We start from the raw sequence: 19647 nt of genomic DNA on the forward strand, positions 1-19647 counted from the left end.
TAGATCATTTGACTTAAATGCCAAATATGTGCACTGAAGGCGAAATTGAAGCTGATGTTATTTTCACAAAAACTCTGTTTTCATTTTAGCAGTAAAGTGCTAAACATATTATATGGTTTTAAAAGTATATGCCAAAAGAGATTATTTTCCTACAAGAATACAGAAACAATTACAAAGTAAAAGCTAATTCTATTATTACACAAGTATTCAAATAGTACAATATTTCTATAGAGTTGGTACATAAAACAATGGCAACATGATTAAAACGAAAGGGTAAGATGATCTCTGACCAAGCATAAAGCTGTAATTGAATCAAAGTGATCCTCTAATATCATACACATAAAAATATTAAATTACATCCTTAAGTGTTCAATCTGGATATCATTTATAAAAGAAAATATTATTCTTCTAACTCAATTTCATTTTAATTTGCAGCATCCATCAGCACTAGAAGTCTCACTTTATCATGGATTTGTCAAGATATGACAGAATACAAAGAAAAATGTGGTTTTACTTATACTTTAGAGTTTGTCTCACTACAGGTTTCAGAATAACAGCCGTGTTAGTCTGTATTCGCAAAAAGAAAAGGAGTACTTGTGGCACCTTAGAGACTAACCAATTTATTTGAGCATAAGCTTTCGTGAGCTACAGCTCACTTCATCGGATGCATCCTGTGGAAACTGCAGAAGACATTATATATACACAGAGACCATGAAACAATACCCCCTCCCACCCCACTCATAGCAGGAGAGTGGGGTGGGAGGAGGTATTGTTTCATGGTCTCTGTGTAGATAATGTCTTCTGCAGTTTCCACAGTATGCATCCGATGAAGTGAGCTGTAGCTCACGAAAGCTTATGCTCAAATAAATGGGTTAGTCTCTAAGGTGCCACAAGTACTCCTTTTCTTTTTGTCTCACTACAGTTATTGCTGAGTAGGTACTTTTCACTACACACTCTTATTTTAGCAGCCGTGAAGCACGGAAGATTCTGTTCCAGCAATCTGCATGCCTTTTACACTGGCTTTGTGCAGGGACAAAGACCGGGCTACATGAACCTAGTTTTTAATGTGCCCCTACAATATTTTAACTGAATTCACGAAGTTGTAATGCACCAAGCACGTGAATACATGGAGTATCACAGATGGAAATACAATATAAGTGAGTTAAGATGGAGCAGTTGAGCTTCTCCTTAATGAGGATTAGGCTGTTCGTGCCTCAAACTCTTTACTGTTAACACACATTTCAGGGATCCATGGAGAAAATTTAGCCTCAAACATTTAGGCACAGGTTAAGTTTGCACACACAAAAAAAGTGCCACACCAAAGGCAAGGGACACCAGAACTGTGACAGGGCAATGGTAGAAATTCACCAAAGAGTCAGTCCTGTAGTGCTTTTTTTCAGCTGCTAAGTTTCTTCCCACCCAGCCCAACCCCTCCATTCTAGAAGAGCGTATCTGTTCCTGTTCAGTCATGTGTAGCAAGAATTGTTGTTCCTAAATGTTCCCCAAAATGCTTTGCACCAGCTACCATCAGTGTTCCCTCTAATTTTTTACGTCCACGTGCAGAATGAATTTTGTTATGTGCACCAATATGGAGGTGATGTGTGGCGGGGGTGGGGCCAAGAGGTTCAGAGTGTGGGAGGGGGCTCAAGGCTGGGGCAAAGGGTTGGGGTGTGGGGAGGTGTGGGCTCTGGCTGGGGGGTACGGGCTCTGGGATGGGGCCAGGGATGAGGGGATTGGAGCGTAGGAAGGGGCTCAGGGCTAGGGCAGAGGGTTGGGGTGTGGGGTGGTGAGGGCTTTGACTGGGGGTGCGGGCTCTAGGGTGGGGCCAGGGATGAGGGGATCAGGGTGCAGGAGAGGGCTCAGGGCTGGGGTAGAGGATTGGGGTGCAGGGGGTGAGGGGCTCCAGCTGCAGGGGAAGGCTCTGGGGTGTGGTCGGGGATGAGGGGTTTGAGGGGCAGGCTGCCCCGGGGCTGCGGCAGGGAGAGAGGACTCCCCCTAGCCTTCTCTCACCCCAGCAACTCGGGGCTGGATAAGAAGCGCCTCTCCCTGGCCACGGCAGCTCCAGTGGGGCTGGGCTGGACCGGGCCAGAGGAGGGGCGCCTCTCCCTGGCTGTGGCAGCTCTGGCAAGTCTGGACTGGGCTGGGCCAGGCCGGGGGAGTGGCACCTCTCCCTGCCTGGGCAGCCCTTGATAGCCTGCTGCACGGCCACACAGCTTAGAAGGAACTTAGGCTACCATGACAGCTTGTTGGCAGCATCTCTGCAGCCAGACTTTGGGTACTACAGACCTCCACCACAAACAGGGCGATTGTTTTAAAGGAAGAATTTGATTGTAAGTTCTGTGGGGCAGAGATTGTCTTTTGTTCTGTGTTTGCACAGCGCTTAGCACAATGGATTACTGGCCAACAACTAGAGCTCCGAGGCATTATGGTAATATTATTTCTAGTAATAGTAATGACGCAGAAAAGAAAACAAGAAGGTTGCTGAGTCAGAAGAATGTAATAAAGCAATTGTTCGATAGTATATTCCAGAGGTGGGCAACTACGGCCGACAGGCCAGATCCAGCCACCAGGACCCTCCTGCCTAGCCCCTGAGCTCCTGGCCCAGGAGGCTAGCCCCCGGCCCCTCCCTTACTGTTCCCCCTCCCCCGCAGCCTCAGCTCACTGCACCGCCGGCACAATGCTCTGGGCAGCGGGGCTGCGAGCTCCTGGGGCAGCACAGCTGCAGAGCCTGGCCTGACCCGGTGCTCTGTGCTGCGCAGTGCATGGCTGGCTCCAGCCAGGCGGTGCGGCTGAAGCACCACCAGCTACCAGTGCTCCAGGCAGCGCAGTAAGAACAATTGCTTTATTAAGCTGGTAGGAGATTGGATTGGAAGCAGATGACTAGATATGTAGGTAAGTTTAAGACAGGTTGTTTCATGAGTGCACTCCATAAACATGGGCTTTGGTGTCCCATCTCTATTACATTCTTCTGACTCAGCAACCTTCTTGTTTTCTTTTCTGCGTCATTACTATTACTTACAATCAAATTCTTCCTTTAAAACAATCGCCCTGTTTGTGGTGAAGGTCTGTAGTTCCCAAAGTCTGGCTGGTGGTGAGGTTGGATAGAGGGCGGGTGAGTTCGAGGGGGCGGGTTATCAGGGGGAGGGGGTGTGGATAGGGGTCAGGGCAGTCAGAGGGCGAGGAACAGGGGGCTTGAATGAAGGCAGGGGTCCCGGTGGGGGCAATCAGGAAGTAGAGGGAGATTGGATGGGGCAGCAGGGGGCAGTCAGGGGATAGGGAGAAGGGGTGGTTGGATGGGGCAGGGGTTCCGGGGGGGGCAGTCAGGAAGGAGAGGAGGAGTTGGATGGGGTGGTGGTGGGCAGTCAGGGGCGGAGGTTCCGGGGGAGATCAGGGGACAGGGAGCGGGAGGGGGATGGATGGGGCAGGAGTCTCGGGGGGGCGGGAGGGGCGGGCCGGGCCAAGCCTGGCAGTTTGGGGAGGCACAGCCTCCTCTAACCGGCCCTCCATACAATTTCCAAAACCCGATGCGGCCCTCAGGCCAAAAAGTTTGCCAGCCCCTGGTATATTCAGTTCAATGGTGGGGAGGATTAAGGGAAGCCCAATAACATGCAGTTCTGGGACTGAAATCTTTTGACATTCTGAAAAATCCTATCTTGTATTTGTTTCCTGGTATAGGTCACGGAGGAAAGCACCTATTACTGTCAGGCAAGCATAAGCAAAGCAAGCAGCCAACGTGTCCCATGCAAGCTCTGTAATGGACAGGCAGGTCATATTACCCTCTTCAGCAGCAGGGCTCATTAGGGAAGAAACAACTCACTGCCAGATCCCTTACTACCTTCAGCAATGGGACCAACGGAGAAACCAGTTCATGACTTGATTTTCTACTTTCCTGTAGTGTACAGGTCCCTCAAGGTTATCCCTGTTCTACTGAAAACAAATGGCCTGTCTTCAGCTGGAGTAAATCAATGTAGCTCCATAGACTTCAGCTGAGGATCTGGCTAAAAATATAAAGGTGAAACATGGGCATGGTAATGTGGTACAATAATATATATTAAATACTCTAATTTATTAAATATTAGACACAAGAAAACTGGTACAATGTTATATAGACATCTGGGGAGGCTCAGGGAATAAAGTTTGACATTCTGAAGGCAAATTTATGGTCCTATTCTGATCTGATGTACACCAGTTTTATACCAGACACCATTCTAAAGCCATTAACTTTAAGAATGTTACTCCTGACTTACCCCAAAGTAAGTGAGATCAGAACCAGCCCTAAGTTTTGCTTACAAAGTATCAGTAAATATTTCCATTATTTATTGTTTACCTTCAGGTATTTTGTTACATTCTCCACATCTGCCAATATCCCATATGGTGCAAAGGTAACACCAGTGAAGTTTACCGAAAATATGGCTTTGTCAAGGTGATCCAAGTCATTTAATAAAACACCTGTGCAGTCATCATTGCAAGCTGAAGAAATCATTTTAAAAAAAAGGGAGTAATGTTACGATAAAAAGGCATTCGTTGAAAAGGAAACATTAATTTACATATAACATACATTTACTTTGTGTGTTAAGAAAGCCTACAAATAATATTGATAGTATGCAATATTGTACATTCTGTAGTATGTTTTAAAAACATAGCATCTGATTCTGACCACACCACCCCCACCACACCAGTTTAACACTAGTGTAAGTCTGAGGGGTCAGATCCCCTCACTTACATTGGTGTAAATCCAGACTAATACCATTGAAGTTGATGCATTCATACTGCTTTGGAGAGAGAATCTGGCCCAACGAAACATATTCTATGCTGCTGTAATTTCATTGGCTCCTTGCACCCCTCTGCTCCACTGACCAGTCATGTAAAAGTCAGGCAGAAACTGACCTTACATTAGTAATTCAGCGTAAAAGTAGGTTAACGTGCAAGCCTGATCTCTCTTTTTTTTTTACTACCAAGCACTTCACACCCACACAAATGCCACCTGACCACCACAAACCCAGTGAGAGACAAGAAAAAACACCTACAAACACATTCGTTTTCCACAAGGATGTGTCTGGGTTCACATGCATCGCACAGTTGTCCTGTCACACCCTGCTTACAAAGGCATTGTCCAGATATGTGATCACAATTATTGTGACTCGAGCCACTTGGATTGCATTGACATTGTTGACAGCTGCCACCAGGCATTTCAGGATTACCATAATAACCTAGAGAACACCTACAAGGGACAAGGGGGACAAGGGATACTGAAAATTATTTTAAAATCTATTAGCAAAAAAACCCTCTCTTTTTCATTAACACTAGCTGATTTAAGATCATGTATAGGTGATTGAGGCACATAATATATTTGTAATTATCAGTCTATGTATAATAATCTACAAATCACTCTAAGCAATTCCATTTTTTATAAAAAAGCATCACATGCAAATTGAGTACTCCATTAAAGGTACAGACACGTGTAGGGCTTGTCAAAAACCTCCTGGAGCATAAATGTATCTCACCTTTCACAGTATTGCCCTTCATATCCAGTGAGACAAGCATCGCAGTGGAAATCATGACCATCTTTCAGAACACAAGTGGGACTAAAGCTAGAGGAAGAAAGAGTTGCTAAATAACAGATACAACCCAAATGCAAGACCATACAAGTTCAGACATCTGCAGTCTTACCAGGTGAACACGACATTTAAAACACAAAATATTGTACGCTGCAGTGTCGTTCATTCACTGTGATGTAGTGTAATAGAGTTTGTGCTGTGAAATCTTTGTGTATCTTGGAAATATTTATAAATTCATTGCTCTTTGGTAACTGTGTACTACGTTAGAGTCTCAACCTATATACTTCACTAAAAGGTTAAAGCCCGTGTTATGTATTCAATATAAAAGAAGCTCACTCAAACAGCCCGATATTAAGCTCAGTTCACCGTGATGGAGCTGCTTAAATCTTGCCTCTTGTCCCCCCAGAGGAATTTCATCCCTGCTTGAGGGAGGACAGTGTTTCTGCTGTCATCCTCCCTCAGTTGTTCTGCTGTGGAAAGACATGTTTAAGTTGTGATCAGGGCTTCATTGGAGCCATGCTGATGACAGACGCCAAAGGGAAGCTCTAAATCGGTACCTATCCTGTCTTCTTGAGCCAGACCACACTAGCTGCTCTCTTCTTAGGCAGAGATAATATGCTGCAGGCTCCCTAACAAGAAGGGATACTCTGTGCCACTGTGGGCCTTCTGCCAGGATCTGTGCCAGCACACATTGATGTGCAGATCCTAAGTCATTTTGGACCATTATCCCTGCCCATTTTACAGGTGGGGAAAGTGAGGTAGGAGGTTGATTGTCATAGCCAAAGCCTCACACGGACTAGGATTAGATTTCAGTAGTTCCTAGGTCCCAGGCTTGAGCTCAGTCATCCGTACATATTGCCTTTCAAGCTTGAGGTTTCTGGAAAAAGAGCTTGTGTGTATACACAGTAATTTCTCTTTCAAAATAAGATGAATTGTCCCTCTGTAAAACAGATAATGGGGAAACCTCACACAAAAGGCATTCATTCACATTTAGAAGCTTAAAGTACCAAGTGGGACTAGGCTTAAATTAGTGCATGTCAGAAACAAGACCTCTCCAACAAACCCTTCTATTTGACAGAGCATGGATCTAGCAAGCAACTTAACTGACTTATTCTATCCCACTTTAACAATTCAAAATCCTCTGAGGCTGGATAACCCCAAGTACAAGGTTCAGCCCTATACAAGGAAAAAAATAGATGACATACAAACCCCTGCAAGCAAGGAGATATAATAAAGACAGGTCCCTTTATTGTCAGGGTGCTAGCAAGCATCAGTGTAGTGATCAAATGCACATCAGAGTTCAAAATGTTTGGTTACCTCGTCAGGTTGGTTCTGGGACAGGCACAAAGAGAGCAGTCATTGACAGATCCAATTACTTTCCCATAGTAGCCTGGGGCACAAACACTACAGTGCTCACCAGCTGTGTTATCTCTGCAGTTCTGGTACACAACAAGAAATTCACACAGTTTAAAACAGCAACAGGAATTTTATCATCTCTCCAATCAATAAATTGGTGCAGTCTTTACTAATCATCTTTAATATCACCGTTAGCCAGCATTTTCTGTGCTGAAGATCATTTTGTATTTCCACAAATGAGTCGATCACAAGCATGCTTTATTTCCCCTCAGTGCCCTGCCAACCATGCTGACCTAATTTATTTCCTGATCCTCAGACGTTTTTGATATAAACTACTATTAATTCAATTAGGGCCAGGAAATGACGGTACTAGGGGAAAAAGCTATTAAAATAAATGAGCACCTGATGGAAAATTCAACTGGCTTACCTAGAACTAAAACAAAGTTTCAATAATCATGATAACTGTGAACGACAAAATATTCATAAATGAAGCCTGCACACCCACTGTTTAATTAGTCCATACATAATTAGATAGCAAAGAAAATATATTATTATAAATTATATAGTGTCTTCTTCTACTAGGCAATGCTAGACAAACCCTTCTATTTCATAGAATCATAGAATATCAGGGTTGGAAGGGACCTCAGGAGGTCATCTAGTCCAACCCCCTGCTCAAAGCAGGACCAATCCCCAATTAAATCATCCCAGCCAGGGCTTTGTCAAGCCTGACCTTAAAAACTTGTAAGGAAGGAGATTCTACCACCTCCTTAGGTAACGCATTCCAGTGTTTCACCACCCTCCTAGTGAAAAAGTTTTTCCTAATATCCAACCTAAACCTCCCCCACTGCAACTTGAGTTTGACAGAGCTGGATCTAGCAACCAACTTAACTGACTTATTCTATCCCACTTTTACAATTCAAAATCCTCTGAGGCTGGAGGACTAGCATTGTCTAGTAAAAGACTAGCTAGAAGACTAGTTGAGGCTAGTGAACAGTAGTAATTCAAGATACCCCTCAGTCTGAGACCAGCAGAGGTCAGAAATGGCCTTAGGGATCTTGCTGCTTGGGCCAGTGGAGATCAGGTGTTTTAAAGAAGTGAATTGCTTGGGCTTCAGAAAGAAAATGAGTGCCTTTTTTTAATTTCTCCTTCTGACTGAAACTCAATTAACATTAATCTTCCAAGAGGGTTACTTGTACACACAACCGGAGGTTGAGGGTAGGAATGGCTGACATTTACTGGAGTAACAAACTTTGGACCTATAATTTGTGGTCTTAGACTAAAAAGACGGTGAACCCCAAGGTGCTTTCTGACTCAAGCTTTAGAGTTGGGTTAGGCCTGGCAAAGAAGAACTGCTAACAAGCCTGAGGGACTGTAGGAAATATTTTTTGTAAATGTGAATTTAACATGCAATTCAAAGAAAGTAAGCCAGCCTTGAAAAGAAAGCACAAGTTACTTCAAAACCAAACATAACAGAGAAAATTATAATTCTTACAAAAGACCGTCTGCCCCTTGTACAGTTTTGGGGGTGAGGGCCAGTATATTGCTACTTTTCATCTTCCACCGTTAGGTGCCTATGCTCAGCTCAGCAAGACCCAAGGACTGGACCTTTAAATCTCAGCAGCAAAAGAGAAAATAGGTAAACAACTGTCTGGGACATACTAAAAAACAAGACAATAACATATAATAGGAATTTCATAATTTTGAGGACATTCAGTGATTTCACTGAAGGAAACAAGTAGTATTACTGAGGGCTGGTCTTCACTACAGGTAGATCGCACTGCTGCAATCGATGCAGCAGGGATCGATTTAGCAGGTCTAGTGAAGACCCACTAATTCGACAGCAGAGCACTCTCCGGTAGACCCCAGTAGTCCGAGAAGAGTAAGGGAAGTCAACCGGAGAGCGTCGACACAGCAGAGTGAAGACTCCAGGGTAAGTCAGCCTAAGCTGCATCGACTGCAGGTATATTATCCACGTAGCTGGAGTAGCGTAACTTAGGTCGACTTAGCCCCATAGTGAAGACAAGTCCTCTGATATTTTCCATTATTACCTTTAAATGTATGTATCCCACTGGAGTGTCACAGCCTCATATGCTTTAGAAATTCTTTCCTGAGTGGATAGACTATGGACGTTGGATGTTCTGGCAAAACCAACAGAGCAATGGAAATGTACGTACCAGGCACTTTCCTGTTTCCAGATTACAGGTCTCACTGTGGTTGTTGCACTGACATGGCACACAAGGTGCAATCATTTGGCGAGGCTCTTTTACATTCAGATCTACATGTTTCGCCCTGTAGTACCCCGACGCACAGCTCTGCATGGGCAGATGTGGGGTGGAGCAGTGAATAAGAAAAAAATATGGGGATATCTTTTAAGATGTTTTATCAGAAATACAGACACACCGAAAGGTACTTTGTTTGATAAGCAGCTGCGTACCTGACATGAGAGTCCAGCATAGCCAGTAGGACACTCACATTGCTCTATGAGATGTGCTGTTTCTCTGCCCAAATGCATCTCCTCAGCCTTCACTGCAATTTCCATTGAGATATTTGCAATTCTACAGGAAATGTTTAGATGAAGAGTAAGAGAACATGAATATATTAGTGAATAAAGCTGAACCCTAGCTATAAAGTTCAGATCCAAACTTTTGTAAAGTTCAAGGGTGTTTGGATCAGATATTTTGGTTCGGCACGTCAAAGCCACAGAGTTTTGATGCAGAGATAATTTTTTTCAAAATTCAGGAATGTACTGATGTGGGGGTTTGGTTAAGGCCCAACTCTGTTAAGTATGCTCTTATTTCCTAGCAGACAAATGCATGTGGTAAAATATCATCTCTCTACCATTTTTAGTTCAAAGTGAATGCAAAGCCTAGGGGGTAAAATGCTATCATTCTGATTTGGACGTGTTTTACACTGGTAGTGGGGCAGCGTACAATCAGGCCCAGCGTTTTCACATTCAATAAAACTCATGTTTTATTTTCTCGTGGAAGGGCTTGTTTTTCATTTGAAAATTAAAAGTATAGAAATGCATCAGTACTGCAGTGAGTCAGTCAATAACCATAAGAGTAAGATGGGAGACAGTTCATTTAGGATAGGGATGGGCAAACTTTTTGGGCCAAGGACCACCTCTGGGTGGGGAAATTGTATGCAGGGCCAGGACAGGGGGTTGGGGTGCGGGAGGTGGGAGGGGGTGTGGTGTGCAGGAACGGGTTCGGGGCAAGGGACTGGGGCAGAGGAGGGGTGCAGGGTGTATGAGGGGGCTCAGGGCAGAGCGTTGGGGTGCAGGAGGAGGCTCAGGGCAGGGGGTCGGGGTGCAGGAAGGGTGTGGGGTGCGACAGGGGGCTCAGTGCAGAGAATTGGGGTACTTGGGGGTGCAAGGTGCAGCAGAGGGCTCAGGGCAGGGAGTTGGGGGACAGGGTGCAGGAGGGGTTCGGGCTTCAGCCCGGCGCCACTTACCTAAAGCAGCTCCAGGATGGCAGTGGCGTGCACCGGGGCCAGGGCAGGCTCCCTGCATGCCTGCCCTGGTCCCACACTGCGCCGCTCCGGGAAGTGGCCGGAACCACGTCCCTGCGCAACTCCTGGGAGAGGGGGGGCACAGGGCTACATGAACTGTCCTTGCCACACCTCCAGGTACCTCCCCCGAAGCTCCAATTGGCCACAGTTCCCCGTTTCCAGCCAATGGAAGCTGCGGGGGGCAGTGCCTGGAGGCAAGGGCAACGCACGGAGCCCTCTGGCCTCTCCTCTCACACAAACCCGGGACCCCAGGGATGTGCTGCCGGCCGCTTCTGAGCACAGCACGGGGCCTGCGGCACCACAGAGGGGCAATCCCGCGGGCCAGATCCAAAGCCCTGATGGGCCGGATCCGGCCCACGGGCTGTAGTTTGCCCACCCCTGATTTAGGGGATATATAAGTGCCTCTGCTGTCCAAGTAGACAAGTCATTGTGCTTCTTTATGAGCTTTCGTACTAATACAAGCAACAGTGACACTTAGCACTTCACAGAAAATGAAGGAATTTAGAAGAGATCCTGCTTCTATTCAAGGCAATAGGTGCTTATGCTTTATGTTAAAGCTTTAACTTTTTGAATCTCATTGTCTACTGTTATTGAATAATTAATGTCTGACCACGACCACTCACAGTCTGACCCCACCATAATTTCCCACAAACTAGTAAAATTGTAATCAATGACATTTTAAAGAAGTGTTTTAAACCCATCAGTTTACACAACTGTGAAAATTTTAATTTGATAAAAAGTGTAAAATTATACATCGATGTTCTCCATAGAAAAATAAAAATTGAAATCTGACAAGCCTAGTTAGGGCTATTCCTAGGGTAAGCTAAAATTAATACAGCCGGTTCAGAGGATGCTTTACCTGCTTTGCTGTAATCCTTGGCCATATGATGCCTTGATAAGGATATACTCAACGTTGCTAAGCACTGACATGAAGTCAGAACGTGTGACAGATTGCTCAGACACAGAGTTAAAGTATTTCCACACATGCTAGGAGGAAGAGAATTAATTTACATTAATTAAATCAGAAATATTCATGGCCACATACTTGTTTAAAGGCAACAATCTCTCCCCTTCATCCCTCCACCCTTTGAGAAATACAGTCATTAATCGCGGTGATCTGGTCGAAGGAAGCTGAGTGCATCTCATTCTAGAACACGTATGCAGCAAGAGATTGCCAGAGAGCAATATGAGGTGTTCCTTTCCTCCCTTTGGACTTGGCATACTGGTCCCAACACATTCCTAGTCCCTGCCAGGCTATGAGTCAAACCCAAATGTTGATAACCTTTCTGACAGAGCAACACAATAACACTAAACTGCCACACTGGCCCAGGAAAACAACATTCAAGGGCATTTCATTTGCTAATGCAGATCTCAATCTAATTTTCAAAAGCTTCCCATAATCAGCATTTTCAAAGCATTAAATAAACAAGTGAAGAAACTAACTTTCAGTTTAATTCCCCATTTATTTTCATGAAGTGACATTAGTCAGCCATTTTTCTCTTAATGTGCATTTTACTTCAAGGGCTTTATTCACTGTTTCATTTTAAGTCAGATATTCATTTATCAAAACACCAACATAAATATTTTTTTCTGGAAAAGGCCATCTTTATTCACCTATATAATCACCCCTATATCACGCCATCTTTGTTCAAATTGTTTTAGCTCACCTCCTTCATTTCTACTTCCTCCTCACTTCTTACTCCATTTTGTGGGGCAGAGATATCCACATAGATGACCAATTTACTGGTGCGACCCCCCTTTATCAGAATCTGTGGTTCAAAGTTTGACGTGCCAAAGCCATCCAAAGCATAAAAGGCAACAATATACTTCAGTTTTCCTCCATAGGCCATGAGCTGTTTGGATGATACATTACTGAATTTATTCTCTCTAAGGATACCGGTTGAAAATAGATCACTGCCATCAGAAGACTTAAATCTGTCAGTTCTTTGAAGAATTTGCTATAAAACCTATAAACTTAAACTCAAAAATCCTGCAACAAAATTAAATACGCATTTCTAAAAAGTAGTCATATGTGTCTTTGTTAGGCTTCCGCTGTTTCAAGGTGTGCCATGAAATTTCATTTAATTCCTCAGTTTTAAAAGTTTATAGAATCTATTTTCTCTATAAAATGACATGGTTGAAGTCTCTTTCAGGTTATTTATCAGCAACATTTCTTCCCCATACTAACCCTGAAAAATACCACAGTGATAAAGTATTGATGCCCCCAGACTTAAGAGACAAGTAAAACCCCATGGGAAGATGTACAGTGTGAATTGATAGTTATATATGCTACAAATCTGACAACTTTAAATTCAGAATGTTTCAACTCTTTAATTGCAATAGTTGATTTAACTCAGAAACATGTGCAATCAGGATAAGACACCATTATGATAAAATGACACTTACTCATGTTCTTAGCTGAAATATCTCACCTGGTCTCCCTGGAACTGGTCTGGTAACCTCCAATAAAATGGCTCAGTTTTCAAGTGTTCTCTGACAGTTGTGGCATCCAGTAAAACATCAGAAAACTGAGAAAACACACCCTCAACTGTTCCAGTGAGGTTACTTTGGGAAACCACATGCAGAATGGACTGATCTGGAGTTAAGGTTACCTACAACACCAGGAACAATAGAAGCACCCCACAATATTATTTCATCTAAATTTAATGTACTATAAACAGTTTCAGCTTATGTGAGATTTTTAAAACTCTGTTTAGGAGGAATAAAAATACTATAGCCATGTTACAAAAATGGAGACACAATCTTTATAATTATCTTTTAAATTTTTGCAGAAGTTTAATATGTGCTTTTAGAAATAGGAATACCAATGCTTAGCTTTCTTAACTAAACTTTTTCTTCTTCCATACTCTCCCCACACCTTTTACATACATGAGAGAGTGAACCAAATTCAGCTCAGAATGACAGAACTATGCAATTTAATTCAAGTCACTGTGGTGGAAGAAAATTGGACCCAAAAGTTTAAATTGCTTTACTTACCGGAATTCTCACATGGTCTTCTAATTCTGAGCAAAACTCTGACAGCCCAAAACAGAAACATGGAGTGCATCCTAAAGGGTTGCTAGCACGGAGAGCAAAGGTTCCAGTCTTGCATTCACTGCAGTGAAACCCAAATACATTTTCCTGGAGAAAAAATACATATGTTTACATTTTATTGCTCTGCAAGTTGAATGAAAGATGATCTTTTAAGAAAGGCAATGCTTCCCTGCTATACAAATGGTGTAGCAACAAGTTTATAACAAGTATTGTGACTGTTCAGTGTTACTTGACAGTAGCAGTTGTGCAGTAGATGCAATTTTTCCATTGCTATACATTACTGACATTTTTTTAAACACAGCTAATTTATTTTCAAGCAAAAATAAAACATTGGAATATTCTAGTAAAAATTAGCAGCCACAAGTTTAGAAAAAGATGGAAAAAAACTGACTCTCAGTTAATTTTTTGTTTCTAATAAATGGGATGACTCACAGAGAAGAGTATTGCTCAGTGTGAGTTAGGATGGCAGAATCTGACCCTGGATGTGCTTCTGTGAAATGAACTAGTGGGGTCAATCTGCTTCCTAACGGATAGAGTTCACTTTAAAAATAAAAACCAACACAACTTACAGTTGGCACTGATCAGCCCCCTTCACAGCAGCCTTAAGAGAGAGGCCTTCTACCCATTTCTACAACTCTTTTGAGTGTGGCCACTTTCACTTATATGGAGAAAAACTTTTTTCTATCTTTACTGACTTTTAGATGTAGATGTTCACCTCCTCGGCATATTTATATCCCTAATTCTACTGGCACAGGCACATCTTTAACATTTTGGGGATACAGGGTGATATCATAGATCTCACTAATATCTATGTACAGGTGAGCCGCATCGTACGCACATTTAACTTACGTGAATTCAACTATACGCGCTCGTGGGGGGATCAATCTAAGTTATGCAACTTCAGCTACGTGAACAACGAAGCTGAAGTCGACGTACAGTACTTAGATCTATTCAGCGCGGTGTCTTCACTACAGTGAGTTGACTGCTGCCGCTCCCCCGTCGACTCTGCCTGCGCCTCTCGCGGCAGTGGAGTACAGGAGTCGACGGGAGAGCACTTGGGGGTCGATTTATCGCGTCTAGACTAGAAGCGATAAATCGATCCCCGCTGGATCGATCGCTGCCTGCCGATCGAGCAGGTAGTGTAGACAGCCTCTACGCACTATTCAAACCTCCCACTGAAGAGGGACAGCCTTGTGATGAGAAGGAATTCAAAGCCAGCCAAGGTTGGCTTAACAGTTTTAGGAACCGCTTCAACCTCAAAAACGTGCAGACTACTGGTAAAGCTGCATCTGACAATGAAGAGGCAGCAAAAGCCTACCCCGAAAAATTAAAGAAAATCATAGAAGAAAAGGGCTACCTTCCAGAACAAGTTTTTAATGCTGACTAGACTGGGCTCTTCTGGAAAAAAATGCCCAAAATGCCCAACCACACTTACAGTTCAAAATCAGAAAAACAAGTCCCTGGCTTCAAAGCAGCTAAAGACCGTGTGACTGTGTGGTTTTGTGGCAATGCAGCTGGGCATTTAATAAAGCCGGGCTTGCTCTACAGGGCTGCAAAGCCCCGTGCCCTAAAAGGCAAGAACAAAAATCTCCTGCCTGTGTTCTGGCAATCAAATAAAAAGGCTTGGGTGACGGCAGCATTATTTCTGGATTGGTTCCACAAGTGTTTCACTCCGGAGGTCAAGCGGTACCTTGAAGAGAAAGGACTTTACTTTAAAGTGTTGCTGATCGTAGACAATGCTCCTGGCCATGTTGCAGCACTCCGGTTTGCTATTTAAAGGATTTTCAAGGGTAATTTTGACTATACGCGATTTTCACCCTACACGCTGACTTTAGAACCTAATCCCCACGTAAGATGCGACTCCACTGTATTTAAACATATCTTTTAAGGAGTGCATTTGGTTGCAATGGAGAAAGCTTAAAGTTTTACATTTGCCTAGTAGCTTTACATCATATGAAAGGATTTGGGTTTACATTAGTCAGTTTCTCCCAATCTTTATAAAGCTTTTTTGATCTATTTCTGAGGGGGAAAGCTTTTATGGTAATAAAACAGGTCTAGTAGTCAGAATCTTTGTTGTAGTCCCATCTCCAATAAAAACTTCCTGTGTACAAGTAATATAATGTTTCTGTGCTTCAATTTTTCCATCTGTACAAGGAGGATAATACTACTTAAGACACCTATCTCACAGGTATTTTGTGATGCTTAACTAATTAATTTTTTTATGTGCTTTGATATCCTTGGATGGAAGGAAGTTGTAGAATTGCAAAGTCATAATAGAGGACTATATATTAAATGGATTTTTGGAACAAGGATATGGAATAGGAGCTTGCTCCATCCATTCCACTCATCGACCTGGTATTGCAGTACCTCCAGGAATGGTGCGTCTTCCCTCGGGGGAGACTATTGTGGTTAAAAAATAGAATCAGTTGAATTCATTACACCAGTACTGACTTGCACTCTAAATATATTCTATGGGTAGCATACCCGAGATCACGTACTCAGTGACACTTTAAAAACTCTTGCACCCCAATCTGGGTCTATGCTGGTTATATACTATGTATGTATCTTGTGAACCTTGTAACCAATACTTGTAATCTCTCATAACCCAAGCCTGACCCCAGATGTATAATATCTTCCTTCTTAACTTGTGTAAACTTTGATTTTAAACGTTAGTTTTAATAACAGTTTTTATTTTATTAGACTAATTTGTTAATCAAAATAAGTTATTTTTGATTCAGGCTTGTATGTATAAATGCTTTCTATGCAATAGCTATCTCTACAAAGTGGGTAAAGCAATAATTATCTGCCAAAATGGAGAATGGAGGGGGGGATGTACTTGTATATTACTAAACCATCACCTTCATCAGAAATTGTTCTCCCAACTATATCCATTCAGATGATGCATTCTGAAGGTTTCATACCAATAGCACAAACTCCCTAGAGTGTCTTGGAATGAGACAATGTATTTTTCTCTGGCCTTGGGTTGAAATGCTATCTCTGCACTACTAATGAGGTTAGAACAATTTTTCTGTACTGAATTGGTTCTCTCTTGTGTAATACACCTCCCAGAGATGCTCTGACAAAATATGGAATAAAAAATTATTTTCAGTTATTGGGTAAAAATTGTTATTATTTATGCTATTGATGAGGCAAAAATCACACAGGAAATAAAACATTAAATAAAAATGGAATACAAGGAACTTGCATAATTAAAACTTTTTGGTGTGATATTCTTGCTATTGAAAAGCTCATTACATAGATAACAGGTGAAATCCTGGTCCCCATTGAAGTCAGTGGCAAAACTACTATAAGCTTAATAAGACCTACAAACAAACATTCTCAGAACTCATAGCCAGCCTTCTGTCTTATGATAATGGGCTTTTGTACCCATTATGAAATAGAGAGGAGCCTATTAATGAAATATGAAAATAAAACAAATGTACCATCATTCATTTCTGATCTGCAATACTAGCTGATGTCCCAGAGGGCACTGTGCACCATAAAAAAGATTGTCACAGAAATCTTCTTGACCCACATTGTAAAATTTATTTTTAGAACACATGGATTTGCCATTCACCCAGTTGCAATAAATAAAGAGAACAAACCTGTGTCTGTGTATGTGAATTCAGTACTGCAATTTTACTGCAGTTGTGAAAAATTCAAAATCCTATGCAAGACTATAAAGAATCCAATCATTGTTCTGTCGGAATGTACTGTGGGAGTTTTTAAGCTTATCAAGGATTCCTCATTCCAGCTAGCTAGAATCTACCTTTTATGGGTGACCATACATATGGACCTGATCCTGGATTCCTAATACAGAAAAATCCCCATTTATTTCTTTGAGAGGTTTGCCTATGCAAAGGACTGCAGGATCATGTCTAATAAGCTAAAAATAAAGTTATAGGGCAATTTAAAACAATGGAACAAACAAAAGACAGCAATCTCTCACTCCTGTTGAATATTATACCTTGCAGGCACAAATGCCAGTTTCTTCTTCACAACTACAGACTCCTTGACTCTCATCACATTTGTCTGCTTTGGTGCCACTCAACTCACAGTCACAGGAAACACAATCTGGATAGTCCCTATAGCCTAAGGCACACTTAGAACAATCTTCTCCTCCAAATTCATCTTTACATTGGCATTGACCTGTCTGTAAGTCACACTGGAGACTGGTTGAACCGACATCACTGCAGTCACAGGCCTAAAAAGAAAAATAAGAAAGAATTTTAAGTTCTCATAGCTCATGTACAGTAGATATTTAGAAACAATTTTGTTATAACAAACTGCATGGTCAGTTTACAGTGGCAAATATAAAGAAAGCAACATTTGCCAACAGTTATTACACAATGATATCTGATATAAAGCAAGGGTTCCTAAATGGGGAGCAGTGAAAAGAAAAAACCTGATATTTCTAATAATATATGGTAAAAATTGAGAAAAGTTGTGTTTAAATACAACCACTAAGTTTTTTAAATACAGGCACCAATTTGCATTTACTTCAACCTCTACCTGTATGGCAAAAGTATAAGAAAAGGAAGCTAAGGTATAAATCACTACACTGTAGGAAAGAGAAACACACTGTACTCTTATAACTTGACTATGCTTTTACTCAATCCTTGACCCCTCTTCTGGCTGTTTAGTGCCGCTGACCACTGCGGAAAGCTGCCCTGAAGGGGCAAATGAAGATTTCCCCCTAATATAGGGGATTCCTGGGGTAGGACAAAGCCAGCGCTGGCTGGATGGCCTTCACTCCCTTATTCCACCTCAGGGGTGCGTTGGAGTTTACCTGAGGTTGGAAGGGACCAGGAGGAGTGAATGGCATTGCACAGATCCTGGCCTGGAGCAGTGACTACCTGCAGCTGATGTAATTTAGCTTGCACTAAATTATACCAGGGGCCATTTTAGGCCCAGGCTGGCCTACAATGGGGAGCAGAAAGGTGCTTTACAGCTTAGCTGTGCCATGTGTAAACTCACTGCTGCTGAGGATTGAGCCCAGAGTGTATTGCTTGGTGCCAGGACTAAAGTAATTTATAAAATAGAAGAAAGAGAAATGCAAAGAGTTTAGCAGAAAGGAGTGCATAATTTCTGTGATGGTTCTATGAAAAGGCAACATTCCATTTTTGTAGCCTGGGAAGTCAGTTAGAAAACTTCCAGGGTTTGCTATGTGTTCAACTGTATCAATAAGGCACTGGCCCATTTGGCGGGGTGTGAAGTCACACCGCTCGACGGGGAGACCCCGGAGGGTCTGTGCCTCCCAACTCCTCCTGTGGCTCAGCAAACACACACAGAGGTGAGGCACAATCCTGCACCAAATATTCAGAATATTAGCTGACGATGTAGAGATTTAAAACTTGGTTGCCAAACAAGCAAGCAAGAACTTGTTATAAATCAATGAGATTGCAGGCTTTATTGAGAGATTACAAAAGAAAAGGAGTACTTGTGGCATCTTAGAGACTAACAAATTTATTTGAGCATAAGCTTTCATGAGCTACAGCTCACTTCATCGGATGCATTAGTGGAAAATACAGTGGGGAGATTTATATACACAAAGAACATGAAACAATGGGTGTTACCATACACACTGTAACGAGAGTGATCACTTAAGGTGAACTATTACCAGCAGGAGATTCGGGGGGGAAAGGGGGGGCGGGCAGAGGGGAACCTGAGGGGGAACCTGAGGGCCCCTCAGACAGAGACAAACACCTACAAGATCTCTATCAAGCATTCTTACAACTACAATACCCACCTGCTGAAGTGAAGAAACAGATTGATAGAGCCAGAAGAGTACCCAGAAGTCACCTCCTACAGGACAGGCCCAACAAAGAAAATAACAGAACGCCACTAGCCATTACCTTCAGCCCCCAACTAAAACCTCTCCAAGGCATCATCAAGGATCTACAACCTATCCTGAAGGATGACCCATCACTCTCACAGATCTTGGGAGACAGGCCAGTCCTTGCTTACAGACAGCCCCCCAACCTGAAGCAAATACTCACCAGCAACCACAAACCACACAACAGAACCACTAACCCAGGAGCCTATTCTTGCAACAAAGCCCGTTGCCAACTGTGTCCACATATCTATTCAGGGGACACCATCATCGGGCCTAATCACATCAGCCACACTATCAGAGGCTCGTTCACCTGCACATCTACCAATTTGATAT

At 42.7% G+C, this 19647-nt stretch overlaps 1 protein-coding gene across 1 annotated transcript in view; it reads right to left on the bottom strand.

Annotated features, from left to right (window-relative positions):
- The window catches only part of LAMA1 (laminin subunit alpha 1), a 154604-nt gene that overhangs the window by 50113 nt on the left and 84844 nt on the right, over positions 1–19647 (bottom strand). Inside the window, exons 23-33 of the mRNA XM_084622037.1 lie at positions 17446–17682; positions 13422–13565; positions 12857–13036; positions 12092–12277; positions 11284–11411; positions 9349–9469; positions 9089–9226; positions 6876–6997; positions 5505–5591; positions 5028–5221; positions 4328–4470 (exon numbers count right to left, since the gene is read on the bottom strand). Of these exons, the coding sequence (XP_084478163.1) occupies positions 4328–4470; positions 5028–5221; positions 5505–5591; positions 6876–6997; positions 9089–9226; positions 9349–9469; positions 11284–11411; positions 12092–12277; positions 12857–13036; positions 13422–13565; positions 17446–17682 (1680 nt within the window). The remainder of the gene's footprint in view (positions 1–4327; positions 4471–5027; positions 5222–5504; positions 5592–6875; positions 6998–9088; positions 9227–9348; positions 9470–11283; positions 11412–12091; positions 12278–12856; positions 13037–13421; positions 13566–17445; positions 17683–19647) is intronic.

Source organism: Lepidochelys olivacea (genome assembly GCF_965140295.1).
Source record: "Lepidochelys olivacea isolate rLepOli2 genome assembly, chromosome: 2".
Taxonomy (NCBI): Eukaryota; Metazoa; Chordata; order Testudines; family Cheloniidae; genus Lepidochelys; species Lepidochelys olivacea.